Genomic DNA, 14,072 nt, shown 5'->3' on the forward strand with positions numbered 1-14,072 from the left:
AAGAGTCTGAAAAGTGATTCCAGTAGTCTTCGTGTTTCCGTGTAAATGAACATATTTATAATCCAAAGGGAATATATGTGTCGCAACAGTCAGCAATAGGCCTGATTATGAGAGCTTGAGCCTTGAGGAAGGCTGTGTCGTACTTGTGTGTACTCACTAAGACAAATGCCTTGTATGTGCGTCATACTTGTCAAAACAAAGTGATTCTGGTTGTGATTCTAAACATTCCTATGCAGTCTGATTCTCTCTGAGCCAATATTTTGTGCACACTTAGTAGTCTTGAGGTTCATCTGTGAACTGAAACAGGAAGGTCAACTAAGTGGTGGCATAACTGGCAGGATCTGTTGTGAAAGCATGACTGTATTATAGTTGAGCAAAAAGTAAACCTGTAGTTAATATTATTGAGGGGCGCTCATTGACATAAGACCCGATTAATCTCTTTCAGATACTGCTGTTATTACCAGAGGTACAGCAGATTGAGAAGGTATATTTGCGATGAATTTTCTTTTTCTGAGCATCTCAATAATCTTCTACTTAGTGAGCAATTTCAGTCTGGAGGTGAGGTGGTTCTGCTAGGCTTTAATCTTCCTGTGCAGATTGGGGGCCTGTTATAGAGTTGCTGTTGCTGCTTTGGGAAGGGAGCAAAGTCTCAAGATACAATAACCTAATCCTCAATTTTGCAATCTTGGTCCTGCCCAGCCCTGCACATTTTAGTATTCTCCTTCTCTAACACATCCTCTTCAACTGAGAATGGGCTTGTTAATTAGCTAATAAGTCATCGGGTGTTAGAGCATTTGCAAGCACAGAGGGCTTCCAGGACCAGGGCTCAGAACCACAGAGCTACCGTGTTAAGTTTCACTTGTAAGAACTACTCAAACTCATTCTTATTATGTTTATGACTGTTCTTCTGGATTTTCTTAGTGTCATCCAGCACTTGTGAAGGCTTCCACCCATCCAACTGGAAAAACCCTGGGGGCCTGGGCAACCACCCATAACAAGACTTGAATTTTTATTCCACACAAATAATTTAAGAATCATGTTTTTGAAGGTTCTCTAAAATTCCACCATTACTGTATAGTTTAGTGCAAGTTATTGCGCCTCCTCAGTAAATAAGAGATGGCCCACACAAAACATTTTACTATACTCTTTCCAATGAGGCACCATCTCTGGATTCTGCACTACAAACCAATGACTGTACAAACCTGACATGCTGGCTAATCTAATCTGATCACACTGATCAAATCCATAGACCTACCAGTTCTCTGAAAGGGGATCCCAGGAGAATGCCCAAATGTATCTTTGTGGCAGCTGTTGAGTTCACTGACTAATATTCATAGGAGGATGTGCATTGATGCAGAGGAGTAAGAGTCAACTTGGCTGTTTGATTGGGTGGGTAAATGCAATCAGGGCAACGATTCAGGTTAGGCTATGTTCAGGGGCATCAAGCAAGTCAAAATTCTGGATCGCAGTGGTCCTTCTCCAGAAAAAAAAGGAAAAATTGAACAAATATAGTTAATGCCTTTGGGGTTTGATAAAACTTCAATAAATCATTTTTTCAGTTATCAACCACTTTATTTTAGGGTAAAACTGTATATTTATTTATTTATGCTGTTATGGTTAATTAAAATGACACTTACTTCTTAAGGGACTTTTACAATGAGGAAGTGCACAGGCAGTTAAGCACAAAGATCAGTTGTGCAGATTTAGGCGATTGCACTGCTCACCTGTTTCACTTTGTATTAATCTTATGTGAAACTGTGTTTTGCCTTTCTATGTATATTGTTGTAACTAAATTAAAGTACTGCAACAAATTACCTTGATCTTAAACACAGTATTAGTTTCAGGTAAAGGTGTCAGCAGGATATTTTTTGACAGCTTTTTTAAGTTGTCCATTTAACAAAGATGGCTCACTGAAAACATTTCAACACATCAACAACCTGTGTAATGCAGCACAGCTAGACAGACTCGTTTTAAAGAGCTGTAACGGGTAATGAGCTGAGGAGAAAACAAACTAAACTGGGTCGCTCTAACGCACTTGGGACCACCTCCATATTCTAGTCCCTCTCTTTGCTAAGTGGAAATGCTGCACATCACAAGAACCATAACCCATTCTGAGTACTTTTCCCTTTTAGTAATCAATTTGCAACCCATCATACACCAAGCACTGTACTGATATATTTAGAAATGTACTGCTCTGTATAGTGTTTAGTGTAGAGTTAAATGTCATTGTATTCAGTATTGTGTGTGCCTGTACTGTGACTGTATTTAAACATTCTTCTGCCTATTCTTGTTTATCCCTACATGGTCACATCTGTCACTTGTCATGTATAGGCTGAGCCTTGAGTCTTGGCATCAGCCCATAGTCTTACATTTGGATTCTTCACAAGGAAAACAGTACTCAGAAATACTAAGGGCGAATGTATGGACTTCAGCAATAGGAACTCCCACCCTTTCTACTTTTTCTTCCTTACACCTACAGTAGGTGCAGAACAGAGAATTTAAAACCACCTGCATGTAGTTTTATAAGGAAAAAGCTTTCATACACTTTAATGTAGTTATGTTAAAAATAGTAGCAGTCTAACATCACTAATGTGTTTAATTACTGATTTTGGCAGAAAAGATAACAAAACATAGGAAAAAATGAATGACTAGGTGTAGCCGAGTAATGGGCAACCAACAGAATCAAGTAATGACGCATGCTGCTAATTGGGTGTATTTGACTCATTTAATGAAAGGGGCGTGTTCAAATTAATGTGGAGTTCAATTAGTGAGGTCATTCATTCTGTGAAGAAACAGGTGTCAATTATGGCCCTCATTTAAAGAAGGAGGGCAGCAAATGTTGTACCTGCTGGTAAAATGGGTCGGTCCAGACATTGTACCAAAGGAGAAAGAACTTTGATCAATAAGTTGATCAGAGAGGGGATAACATATAAAGAAGTACAGAAAATAATTGTCTACTCAGCTAAAACGAGCCCAAATGCTTTAAAATGGCAAACAAAACCCGAAACACGTGGTAGGAAAAGAAATGCTACCGTCCACATAGAATAACAAGAATGGCAAAGAAGCATCCAATGATCAGCTCCAGGGAAATCAAAGATCTTCAGTTACCTGTGAGTACTGGAACACACAGAATTCAAGCCACAGTACACTGTGAAGACTGCAAAATATGGATGTGCAAGCATAAAGGTTTGGGGATGTTTGGGGACCGTGGATGTTATATATCCCTATATTTCAAAATACTGGAAGAGGTCATGTTGCCTTATGCTGAAGAAATGCCCTTGAAATGGGTGTTTCAGCAGGACAACAACTCCAAACACAGCAGCAAGCAGGCAACATCCTGGTTCCAGACCAACAAGATTGATGTTATGAAGTGGCCAACCCAATTCCCAGACTTCAATCCGATTGAGAATTTGTGGAGTGACATCAAAAATGCTGTTTGATGCAAAACCCAAGAATGCAGAACTGTGGAATGCAGTCCAGTCAGCTTGGGCTAGAATATCTGTTCGCAGGTGTCAGATGTTAGTTGACTCCATGCCACGCAGATGTAAAGGAGTTATATAAATTTCATTTTATACGTATATGTAAATATTCGAGTTTGTAAATGAAAATGCAAACATTGCTATTTCTTTAACAGTTTATTGTTCTTTTTTCTTAATTTTCAGTTTAAAAATTTAGATTTTGTTCATGTTTTCATTTGGACTGTGCAGTGCTCCCAGTGCATATATCGAAATAAATGCTATTATGTGGATTGAGCTTTTTCTCAGTTGTTTTAAGCACACTGCTATTATTTTGCACATAACTACACATAGCTCCCACTGTAGATGTGAGCCCGTCCTGGCCTCATTCTGTCTGAAGATGGAAAACAAATATCATGTGAAAACTCAACTCAGAATCTTCCCAAAAGCCCAGGGTAGACACTTGCCCCTACATCCTGGAGAAAAGGGAATTCTCCTCAAGGCGATGTAACTGAGCTGAGACTTGCCAAAGATTCCATTAAGAACAGATCATCATTTATAGGATGTGTAGAACAGATCAGACCAGGTTTTATTGAACCTGCTGAGGGAAAAAGACCCAAAAGATGTATTTAGCCAGAAAAATTCTTTAATGGATTATGTTATGTGGAAAGCTGAGAGCCGTATCTGCTCATTTGCTCATCAGTCTTTAGTCCTTTAAATGAAGGAACTAAAACTTGGCTTTATTTATACCAAAATGTGCCTTTAAACTAATTTGTGCACTAAAAATTCTAGATACGCACAGGGCATGACCAAAATAGAACTGTGTTGCCACATACCATCAAGTACCTACTAAGGATGAAGGACATTTTGATTTTAAAACAGTTTCAGTCCTTCTTGGAATGCAGTTTTACAAGTCCTTCATTAATCAAAAAACCTTTAGTCCTTTGGAGGAATGAAAGAGGTGGAAACCACACTATATCAATAATATCTATTAGATACACACAGGAACAAACTGCTGTTAGTATTTTAGAAGTATGTATGGATTATTTTGAAATATGGGGAAATCACAAGGTATCAGTGCTTGACATTACAAAACATTGCAATACTCCTTGGTAGTTACTTCACTTTGTTTTACTACATTTCATATCAGGTTATGCGAATATTTGTGTTGGCCTAGGATTTAAATGTCCCACAAACCCAAGCTTTTTGAAACTCTCAATTCATGTAATGTAGTGTTGGTAATAATTGTGAAAGGCTTAACATTACTACAATAATACTAACTGGTAAGCACACAATCAAATAATTGCATTATTATTGTATTTTGTATTCCTTTTAAGGGTAAATTTGGGTACAACAGAAATGTAAACAAACAAACAAACAAACATTCACAATAGTTGTCAGATCGTCTATTGTGCAGTGTTTCGACTGGGAAATTAAGTCTGACTAGCAACGAGTCAGCATCTCATGTTAATTAGGATAAAAGACACTTTCATATTAATGTAAATAAAATACATCATAATCATTTTTGTAAATGTGTTTATTTGTTGTGTCACACATTAGAATTAATATACTATTTATTTTGAAATCTGAACTGAAATAGTTGCACACAAAACAACTATAACAAAACATTGGACCCATCCATGAATATTAATAGAAAAATCAAAAGAATTTAAATGGTTGATCTACTTAATCTGTTGCAGAACTATGACTGGACAACGTTTTCTCTCTTCCATGCTCTGATTTCAGCTTCTCATAATATTTCTGCAAGACAAAGGAAAGGGGGGAAAAAAAGCAAGAAAACAGAATTACTTTACTTTCTCTAAAGTAATTAACTGCTACAGTGTCTAATATCCATTCATTTATCTAACTTTCCATCTTCTATGTACAGAGCAGTGTCTATGCAGAACAAATGGTCAGTAATTGAACAAAGTATATAAAATGTTACTGTGTGTTGTCTAATATTGTGACCCTAGTTAATCACATGACTTTCAACAACAATACAAAAAGGACTGTCTCATAATTATTTTGTTAAAGATATGTACATCCCTAAATGTCTGAAAACAACGGTGAAGTATACCTGCATGCTCTGGTAATGTCGTAAGCTGCTGCAATGAGTTTTCTTTGCAGTCTCCTCACTGCCATAAAACAGAGAGCAGAGCTTGCAGAAGTAGCCTGTCCTGGGAACCACAAAGTCCACACCTGAGGATCACAGAAAAAAAGTGAGGATCAAAAGACACTCTTACTACAGATAAACACACACAAACGCACAAAAGTATACAAAACAACCTGCAGAGAAAAAGAGGAAGGAGGAGTAAGTTGTTTTATTTGCATGCCTTCTGTGCACCTGCTGCCTATTCCTACCCTGTTCCTGGCTGTGAAAATACTGCTGGTGGTTTATTCCCATTCAGTCAAGATTACTACCACAAATAAATCATGAACACAATTTTCATGTCATAGATGCATTTTGATAGCGCAAATCAATGTAACAAAAAGAAAAACCACCAAGCTTTTCAGCGTTCACAGTACAGTAATTTGTTGGCTACAGGAAACATGTCTTTCCTCATGTTTTAAAAATAGCACTTGTTTTTTTAACAGAAAGATAAAGCACTACACAAAGTGTAGGGCGTCCTTGTTAAAGTTGGGGACCTGAATTTAAATAAACATTTGAATTAATGTTTAAATTCATTTTTGGTCCCCAAAACAAACAGGCAATACTTCTATCTATGTGTAAAGTTATATGCTAGCTAGCAATTGCCAGTTTTCTCATTATCAATGATTACGTGGTAGTTAAGCCAATAAGGAGCAGGATGTCTAATTTCAAAAAGCAAGAAAAAAAAAAAAAAAAAAAAAAAAAAAAAAAAAAAAAAAGTGAATTTGGCAGAATTTGTCCATGACATGTTTATTATTATAGCATAACTGGGCATGGTTACTCCACTTTTTTTGCTATTGTGTTACAAGAGAGAAATTTATCTTGAGTGGCTCTTACCAATGGGGTTGTCTGGGCGAAAAGGGGGAAGAATAAAGTCTTCAGTTACTAAAGGTTCTGAGCAAGGCCTCTTTGATTCTGGCTCCTGGTTTAGCTCATCATCTCGCCTCTGTTTGGATTCCCCTGTAACACAGAAAGAGAGAACCAAAATAATACAGAAAACTAAATTAACAAAATGTTATCAGCGGCCCAATCTATATATAATGTGAAGGCTCAACAGTGTTCAAAATGTCATACCTGTGTTTGTGTGAAATACTGAGGTTACAATCAACAAACAACAATTGTAATAAAACTGACTTCACATAAGGAGACAGAAAAAGTGCTTCATTACTAAAATGCTAAAACTTTAAGAGAAAGTTTGTATCAGTCACCTTTAATTGCTGCTCTTTTCTCAGGAGAGATGGTCCTAGTGTGCTTGCTAATGACCTCTTTTTCATTAACACAGTGTTTCTCTGTCCCAGGCGTCAGAGTCTCTGAGTTTGGGGAGCCTGAGGCTACCTCTTCTTTCAGATTCTGGGATTTTGGTTTGAGGTCTTCGTCATTTGTGACAGAGGATGACAAATCAGTGACCGATGCTATCTTTTCCAATGAAAGCATCTCAGGTGTTTCTTCGGTCTGATCAATAGTCTTCTTTTTCTTTCGGCTGGATTTCCTTACTATACAAAATATAGGAGACAAAACCAGAAAGCCTATCATTATAAACATATATTGCACCCTACTGTTCATCTTTTTTTTAGGAAGTCACTGAGCTATTTGATTTTTTAGTGACTCATTTAAGCAATGATTAAACAAATTTCACTACAAGTTACCTGGCGTCTGCCGAGCTCTCCTCTTTGGCCTTCCACCCCTCCTAGTGACAGGCACTTCTTCCTCCTCTTTCTCTTCTTGCTGCTCCACTTCCTCCTCCCCTACTTCATCCACAGTCACAAAGTTCATTCTGCGCAGTGCCTCTAGGTCACATGCTTCTTCATCTAGGCCAGATGATCCTGCAGGCTCCTCTGGCACAGCTGGTGTTTCAACTTCAGAACAGGCTTGCTTGCTATCATCCTGCTCATCCATCTCCTCATCGTCACCTCTTGCCTCATCCAGTGTAACAAGGGTCTGAAGAAATGAGCAGAGAAGAGACCAGCACAGTGAGTCATCATAGTATGTCAGTTCATCCACAACAGGTTATGATAAATGAAAGAGGGAATACACAGACAGACAGCAGGCCTGCGTGACAGGGCAATGTAACTGGATGGAGTCAGACATCAGAAGGGGTTCATGAATGCACATTTGCAGTAACATCTATTAATACAAAAGGTGAAGTAGTGTTCAAAAGTGTTTTGGTTAATCAGTATTATATTACTTAATATTTATCTATTTACTTATTTTTATTCAAACAATGTTAAAAAACATCTGAATTAAAATTAGAAGAGAAAGTTGGTCTGAACAGCAGAAGAGGGCATGTATTGGTTTGGGGGAACAGTCAGAAAGACACAAATATGCTGACCTCTGGGTTGAAAGAGTCCTCATCATCTTCCTCCTCAACAATCTCATCAAGAGTGACCAAGCCCCGAAGTTCTTTCTCTAACTGTTCTTCTTCAGCTTCTGCTTCATCACCCCTCACCTCATCAACAGTCAAAAGTGCTTCAGGGTTTTCACCAGCTTGGCGCTTTAGCAGCTCCTCCTCTTCTGCTTCCTCATCAAGGAAATCCTCCTCTTCCTCACTGACCTCATCAAGGGTCACCAGAGCATCTTGGGTGGGAAGTTCAGGGATTGTGGATCCTTGATCATTCACCCCTTCTTTCACCTCACTACCATGGACCGCAGTGTGGGGCTTGGCATGTGACTCTTTTTCTTGAGCCTCAGAAGCTGGAAGAGGTTTGTCCTTTAAGACAGTACCAGAGGAATCAAACTGGTTTGTATCAAGTAGGCAAGAAGGCCCATTTTCCTTGGACTCTTTCTGGGTGAGAGAGGCTTCTTCAGTGCATGTAAGAACACTGTATTTTTTGTTCTCATCCTGTGACAAAGGCTCTGGTGTTAATGTTTCTGTAGGCATACACTCTGTCTTTTCTGGTTCACCAATGACCGGTCTGACAGATTCTGCCTCTTGTAAAATATCTGGAGTAACAGCATCATCTTCAGCCCTCTGAGATTCTTCTACTTCCAGCTTTATGGGCTCTGGTTTATGTCGCTTTGCAGGTGTGGAAGCAGCTGTGGGGGCTTTGAGCTCATCTTTGTTAATCTCATGCTCAGGTGAGGGTTCAGTGCTAGCAGCAGTGTCCTCTCCAGGCTCATCCACAACCTCATCTACAGTTACAAACTCCTCTAAGTTGAAGGGGAAAAGTTCTTCCTCTTCTTCTTTTGGCTGAAACAGAACACTCAAGCAATAAGCAACAAAGTAATACTGAGCAAGAAGAATGGGGATGATAGACTTCTCAACTCACCTTTTCTGTTATCCTTGTCTTTGAAGCAGTCCTTGAGGAACGTGTACTTCTCCTCGTGCTGCGGCTCTGTGCAGAAAAAAAGGAATGAAATCCTAACACTAGACTGAAACATCTTAATTTGCATTTAATACAGACCAACAACAGTTTTAATAGCCAATACCTTTTGTAGGATATCAGAAATATTCTAAATCCCCCCCTTCTAGATTCCTAAAGCAGATGTCTACTTACCTTGTAGCGATCCTCCTCATGGCCCCTTGAACTCTTTGAAACTGGACTGCTATTTGATCTGCTATTGCGAGATGCAGTAGAAGAACTTGAGGATCCTCCACGTCTAGTGCTGGGAGGTCCAACTTCTGGACTACTTTTCTGTTTGTGTCTAGATGAGGATCCTCTTTCTGGTAATTCATTGTCTCTAAGTTTACTTTTAGATGCAGAACTTTGGGATTTCTTTAACTTGGCAGGTTGGGTCTTTCGGCAGTCAGCATGAACTGCTTTCTTAGGCATCTCTGAAGATTCATCTGCAGTAATGTGCTTCTTTGTGCTTGAATGAGCCTTGTCTGTAACTTTCTCTGGCTCAGTCTTTTGTCTGGCTTCTTCCTCAGCACGCCTCAAAGATGACTGTAAACGGCACTGATGAACTGCTGCTTCCAGAGCTTTCAAAATTTCTTGTGTAACAGGAGGAAAGTCCAGTGTCATATCATCAGAAGGAACAGGTGCTGGTTGGGCACTGTTTTTTTCAGAGAGCTGGCTTTTGTCACAAGCCTGCAGGGTGCCATCAGTTTTAACCAGTTCACCAACCTTTAAGACATCTTGAATTTGGGCTTCATTTTCAGTCATAGTATCAGAAGGTTTTAAATCATCCTGTGTGAGCTGACTACTCAGTTTGGATTCCTCTACAGGGATACTCTTAGCCTCTAAAGCTACAGAGGTAGCCATGATAATGGGCTCTTCACGGTCATTATGACCAACAACCCCAGTCTGCCCAACTGATAAGCACTCAGCAATGCTGGCCTGTTGCGGTCCACCATTTGTAACCTCATCCTGTTCTGTAGGCATCTTCTCAATGCTGGTAGCAGCCTCAGCTTGTGGTAGATCCTGGCTGTCCAAAGATGCGATTTCAGCGCTTTCAGTTGTGTCCATGGGTGCATTTTGATCATATTCAATTATGTCTTTGGGTACTTTTTCATCATGGTCAGTTGTGTTAATAGGCGGCTTTTCATCATGCTCAGTTTTGTCTACAGGACATTTTGCACCGTGCCCAGTTGTGTCCATGGGTGCTTTTTCAACATGTTCAGTTGTGTCCATGGGTGCTTTTTCAGTCTGCTCAGCTGAGGCCATGGATGCTTTTTCACCATGCTCAGCTGTGTCCACTGGCAGCTTTTCAGTTTGCTTAGCCGTGTCCATGTGTGCTTTTTCACAGTTTTCAGTTGTGACTGTAGGCAAGTGACAAACCCCTGATTGCTGGTTCGCCAACACTGTTATTTCTTCAGTTTGAGGGGCATCAATCTTGGTTTCACCCTGGGCAATGCTTTTAATTGAAGCTGTGTCAGTAGTAATGTTGTCACTGCTTTCAAAAGAAGTACTGGTGTCTAATTTAGAGTCAGTAGTGTTGTTTAAGGGAGTTGTTGCGACAGGTGGGGCATCAACTTTTGTGTCACTTTCTGAAGCATTCAGTGCTTTTGCTATTTCAGCAGATGCTGTTTCTGTAGCAGCACTGGTGCCCACCTCAAACTTTGCTTCATTCTGAGTTGTGTCTTCTGCTTTAGCGGTGCCAACTTCAGCAGAAATGATACCTGGTGTTGAAGCTGATGTTGGAACTGAAGTAACAGGAGTAAAAGGAGCTGGAGTTTTGGTAGGTTTAGCTTTAGCTTTAGCCCTTGGCTTAACCCCCACCTTTGGAACTGGTTTGGCTCTAACATACAAGAGGGAAACAAGAGGGAGAATGGAAGCAACTGAGCTCATATTACTACAAAATGTGCATACATAATAAACACTGCAACATATAAAAGATCAGGAAAATTTTTTGCTACACATAATTCAGATTAACTACATAGTTAGTTGTAAATATAAATACTGTGTTTAACACAAAACAAAACGTATACCTATAACTGATTTACTACATAAATTAATTACCATAAATAGGATAATTCCAATAAACAGTAAGGACAAACCCGGAGTGAGACATCTCTTTCCAAAATACTATCGATTTATGTTCTTTCTACGTAATGATAATGTTAGTTTGCACAACCATAACACATACATTAGTTTCACAGAAGTTACAGAATAATTAGTCTTAAGATTAATAACTGAATGAATTTAATAATTTACATTATACTGAATAACATGCCTTTGTAAATTAATGAAATAACTGCATATCCAACTTGCAGTGTCTTTTCACTTACCCTTTAGCATCAGGTTTCATTTTCATCTGTAACAAATAAGAGTGAAGTCAAATAATTTGATATTTTCACTGATGATTTATATTTCACAAATAAGTAAGCACTAGGGTTAAATGATCAGAATAATCCAACAGTACCTGGTCAGAAGCCTTGGGCATTTTGGCGAGTTTGAATGTAAGGTTTTTATTCTGTAGGACACACGGAAACTTGAGGCATCGACTATAAACCGATCTAGCGATAGCTGCACTGTTCATTTCAAAAATGATCTGAAAAAGATGAAGAGAGATTGAACACAAAACATTAGATGGGATGCTTATTTTTCACATAAACACAAGCACTCTGCACTTGTTTAAGACTGACAGCAATTGTCTAGAACTATGACACCAGATGGCCCACATATTTTGCTGCCGCTTGGATCCAAATGCACATTAACCAAGTAGTGCATTCTGTACTACACAATCCAAAGATGTGAGCTCTCTAAAAACAAAATCATATAAGAATGGTTCAAATGGTGGAGAGACTGATATTTTGATGACGATCTTTTGTCACTGTTGTGTGCACAGGACGCTATAGCAACAGTCTGCCTTTCATAGAAGAGTAGCTGCCCTAAGCAAGTCTGTGAGCATCCTGAAAGATGCTTTGGGACACGAGATTTAAAAAAAAATAAAATAAATAAAATTAATTAAAAAATAATTTTTTAAATGCTGGCCTAAGTGAAAACTAGTAGGGCACAACAGTCTCCTCCCCTAACTCTTGTAGTTTAAAGCCTAATTTTTGACACTTGATTATATAATCAAAAGTTGAGTTTTTACCAAAGAAAATGTTATTTCTGGATCCAGAATGCGCTTTATTTTTTATTTTTCTTTTCAGTTAGAAATGCTTTTCTAGTGATGATAAGTTTGCCAACTTTATGTTGCTAAACCTAACACTTCAAGATGACTGAGGATTGGTTTGATAATCACTGCACTAGAAAAGGCCACAGTCATTGAAAGCAATGTGACATTACATACTTACCCTGCCATTGAGGGGCAACGTCTGCCTATATAAACCAAAGCGTTTGATGAGGTTCTGAACTTCATTGATTGCTTCAGTTCCATTAGGCACATTCCCAACTGTGAGGAGCCGTTCAGGAAGCACAGCAATTTCCTGGGGCTGCGGAAAAGAAGATAAGCTATGTTTAAACAAAATGTCCACAACTTGCAGCACCACTTAGCATTAATTATTATTACTACTACTTCTATAATTACTGTTAACACATTCATACATAAGCTTGACAACACTTCTTCCTCAATCTTTAGCATGTTAACACAAAATGAACAACAGTTTTTGGAACAGAGTAACTCTACTAAGAGAAACCCAATTGGGGGTTGGTTAGTTTACTTACAGGCAATTTCTCCATTCCCATCAATACTCTGAATAATGATTCCTGGAGGAATAAAAGGAGTAGAGTTAACTAAATTACTACTGAGACACAATATTCAAATAATAATTTATTAAGTCCACTCTGCACTCCACTTGCCCTTCCCCTTTGCACACTGCCCACAAACTTGGCCTCAAAATGACCAGTGCATTTCTCAACTCCAGTCCTGGAGGCCCACCTGCACTGCATTTTCATGTTTCTCCTGCTCTAATTAGTTTCACAGGTAATTCAGCTCACAAAACACTCGATCATTTGATGATCATAAAACACTTGCTCATCATCACGAGATGCAGGTGTAGGGAAACAAATTTGACGTACTGAGTGATGTGTTGTACTGCAATTGTATGCTTGAATGGCACTGAAACACGTTGCAATAGCAATTTATTTTAACAGTATAGTAAATAACTAATAGTTGATAGGTAATTTGTAGCAACTTCTATAGTATTTTCTGGTGCAAATTATGAAAAAGTATAAAAACATACATGACGAAAACTACCAGGTATGTACAGCAGTACATTGCTACAATGATATAATTGCTCAGAATATCATTGGTCAACATAGTGTTTTGCACATAAGCTGTTGATCAATTATGCATAATAAAGTACTTTGTTTTACCATCTGATTTTACCACTGTTACAGAGTAAGTTAACTTAATTAGTTAATACTGCCTAATACGGTAATAGAGTACTAGAATATGAAATCAAACTGTGCAGTATGCCTGCAAAACAAGGCAAGAAACACTGAACTATACGGATACACATTTGAGAGTCAGAAAGCCTGGACATACAGTGTAATTAAGGTCAATAGGCCGTGTCATCATCGTGATGCTGATCTCTTTCTCTTGAAGCTTGGCAGGAGTCTCTGCATATGTCTTCACCAGTGCCTCTGCTGCCTGTGTGTTAGGCAACTCCAGATATGCCTAGAAAAATTATTTATTCATATTATATCCACAAGCATTTACATACAGCCATTTCTTGAAATTTAATTTCGTAAAAATTCAATATTTAACACGAAAAAACAGTACTGGTTCATCCGTAGTGCTGCTCTGGTACACAATTTTTTTTTGGCCTGAAACGTTAACCGTACCTTTTGCTGAGTGACCACTATGACAGGTGTTGAAACAAAGCCATGGGGACTAGCAAGGTTTCTGAGGTCTTCTTCAGTGACTCCTTCCTCTGGAAGACCAGTTATTTCAACTATGTTTCGCCTCCAGGGAATTTCCTGCAATTAAGAATCATTTAAAAAACATCACAAAATCAACATGGCACAGCAAGCTTACATTTCATTTCAGTAGGTTCTAGGGATACATAAGACACAAACAGTCCTGAAGTAAAATAGTATACCTTCTTCACGATCCTCTTAACAGGAGTTTCTCCTTAACAA

At 38.7% G+C, this 14,072-nt stretch overlaps 1 protein-coding gene across 2 annotated transcripts in view; it reads right to left on the reverse strand.

The window, feature by feature from the left end:
• Positions 1 to 4,973: 4,973 nt before the first annotated feature.
• znf638 (zinc finger protein 638) overlaps positions 4,974 to 14,072 on the reverse strand; it is a 31,767-nt gene continuing 22,668 nt past the window's right edge. For both annotated transcript variants that reach the window (XM_017709846.2, XM_017709847.2), the window contains 15 exons: positions 14,033 to 14,064; positions 13,776 to 13,910; positions 13,477 to 13,608; positions 12,654 to 12,695; positions 12,284 to 12,421; positions 11,407 to 11,535; positions 11,273 to 11,298; positions 9,099 to 10,782; positions 8,871 to 8,936; positions 7,934 to 8,791; positions 7,251 to 7,542; positions 6,813 to 7,097; positions 6,442 to 6,564; positions 5,533 to 5,654; positions 4,974 to 5,216 (listed from right to left, as the gene is read on the reverse strand). In XM_017709846.2, the coding sequence (XP_017565335.1) occupies positions 5,142 to 5,216; positions 5,533 to 5,654; positions 6,442 to 6,564; positions 6,813 to 7,097; positions 7,251 to 7,542; positions 7,934 to 8,791; positions 8,871 to 8,936; positions 9,099 to 10,782; positions 11,273 to 11,298; positions 11,407 to 11,535; positions 12,284 to 12,421; positions 12,654 to 12,695; positions 13,477 to 13,608; positions 13,776 to 13,910; positions 14,033 to 14,064 (4,139 nt within the window). In that variant the 3' untranslated portion in view covers positions 4,974 to 5,141. The remainder of the gene's footprint in view (positions 5,217 to 5,532; positions 5,655 to 6,441; positions 6,565 to 6,812; positions 7,098 to 7,250; positions 7,543 to 7,933; positions 8,792 to 8,870; positions 8,937 to 9,098; positions 10,783 to 11,272; positions 11,299 to 11,406; positions 11,536 to 12,283; positions 12,422 to 12,653; positions 12,696 to 13,476; positions 13,609 to 13,775; positions 13,911 to 14,032; positions 14,065 to 14,072) is intronic.

Source organism: Pygocentrus nattereri, chromosome 2 (assembly GCF_015220715.1).
Source record: "Pygocentrus nattereri isolate fPygNat1 chromosome 2, fPygNat1.pri, whole genome shotgun sequence".
NCBI classification, from domain to species: Eukaryota; Metazoa; Chordata; class Actinopteri; order Characiformes; family Serrasalmidae; genus Pygocentrus; species Pygocentrus nattereri.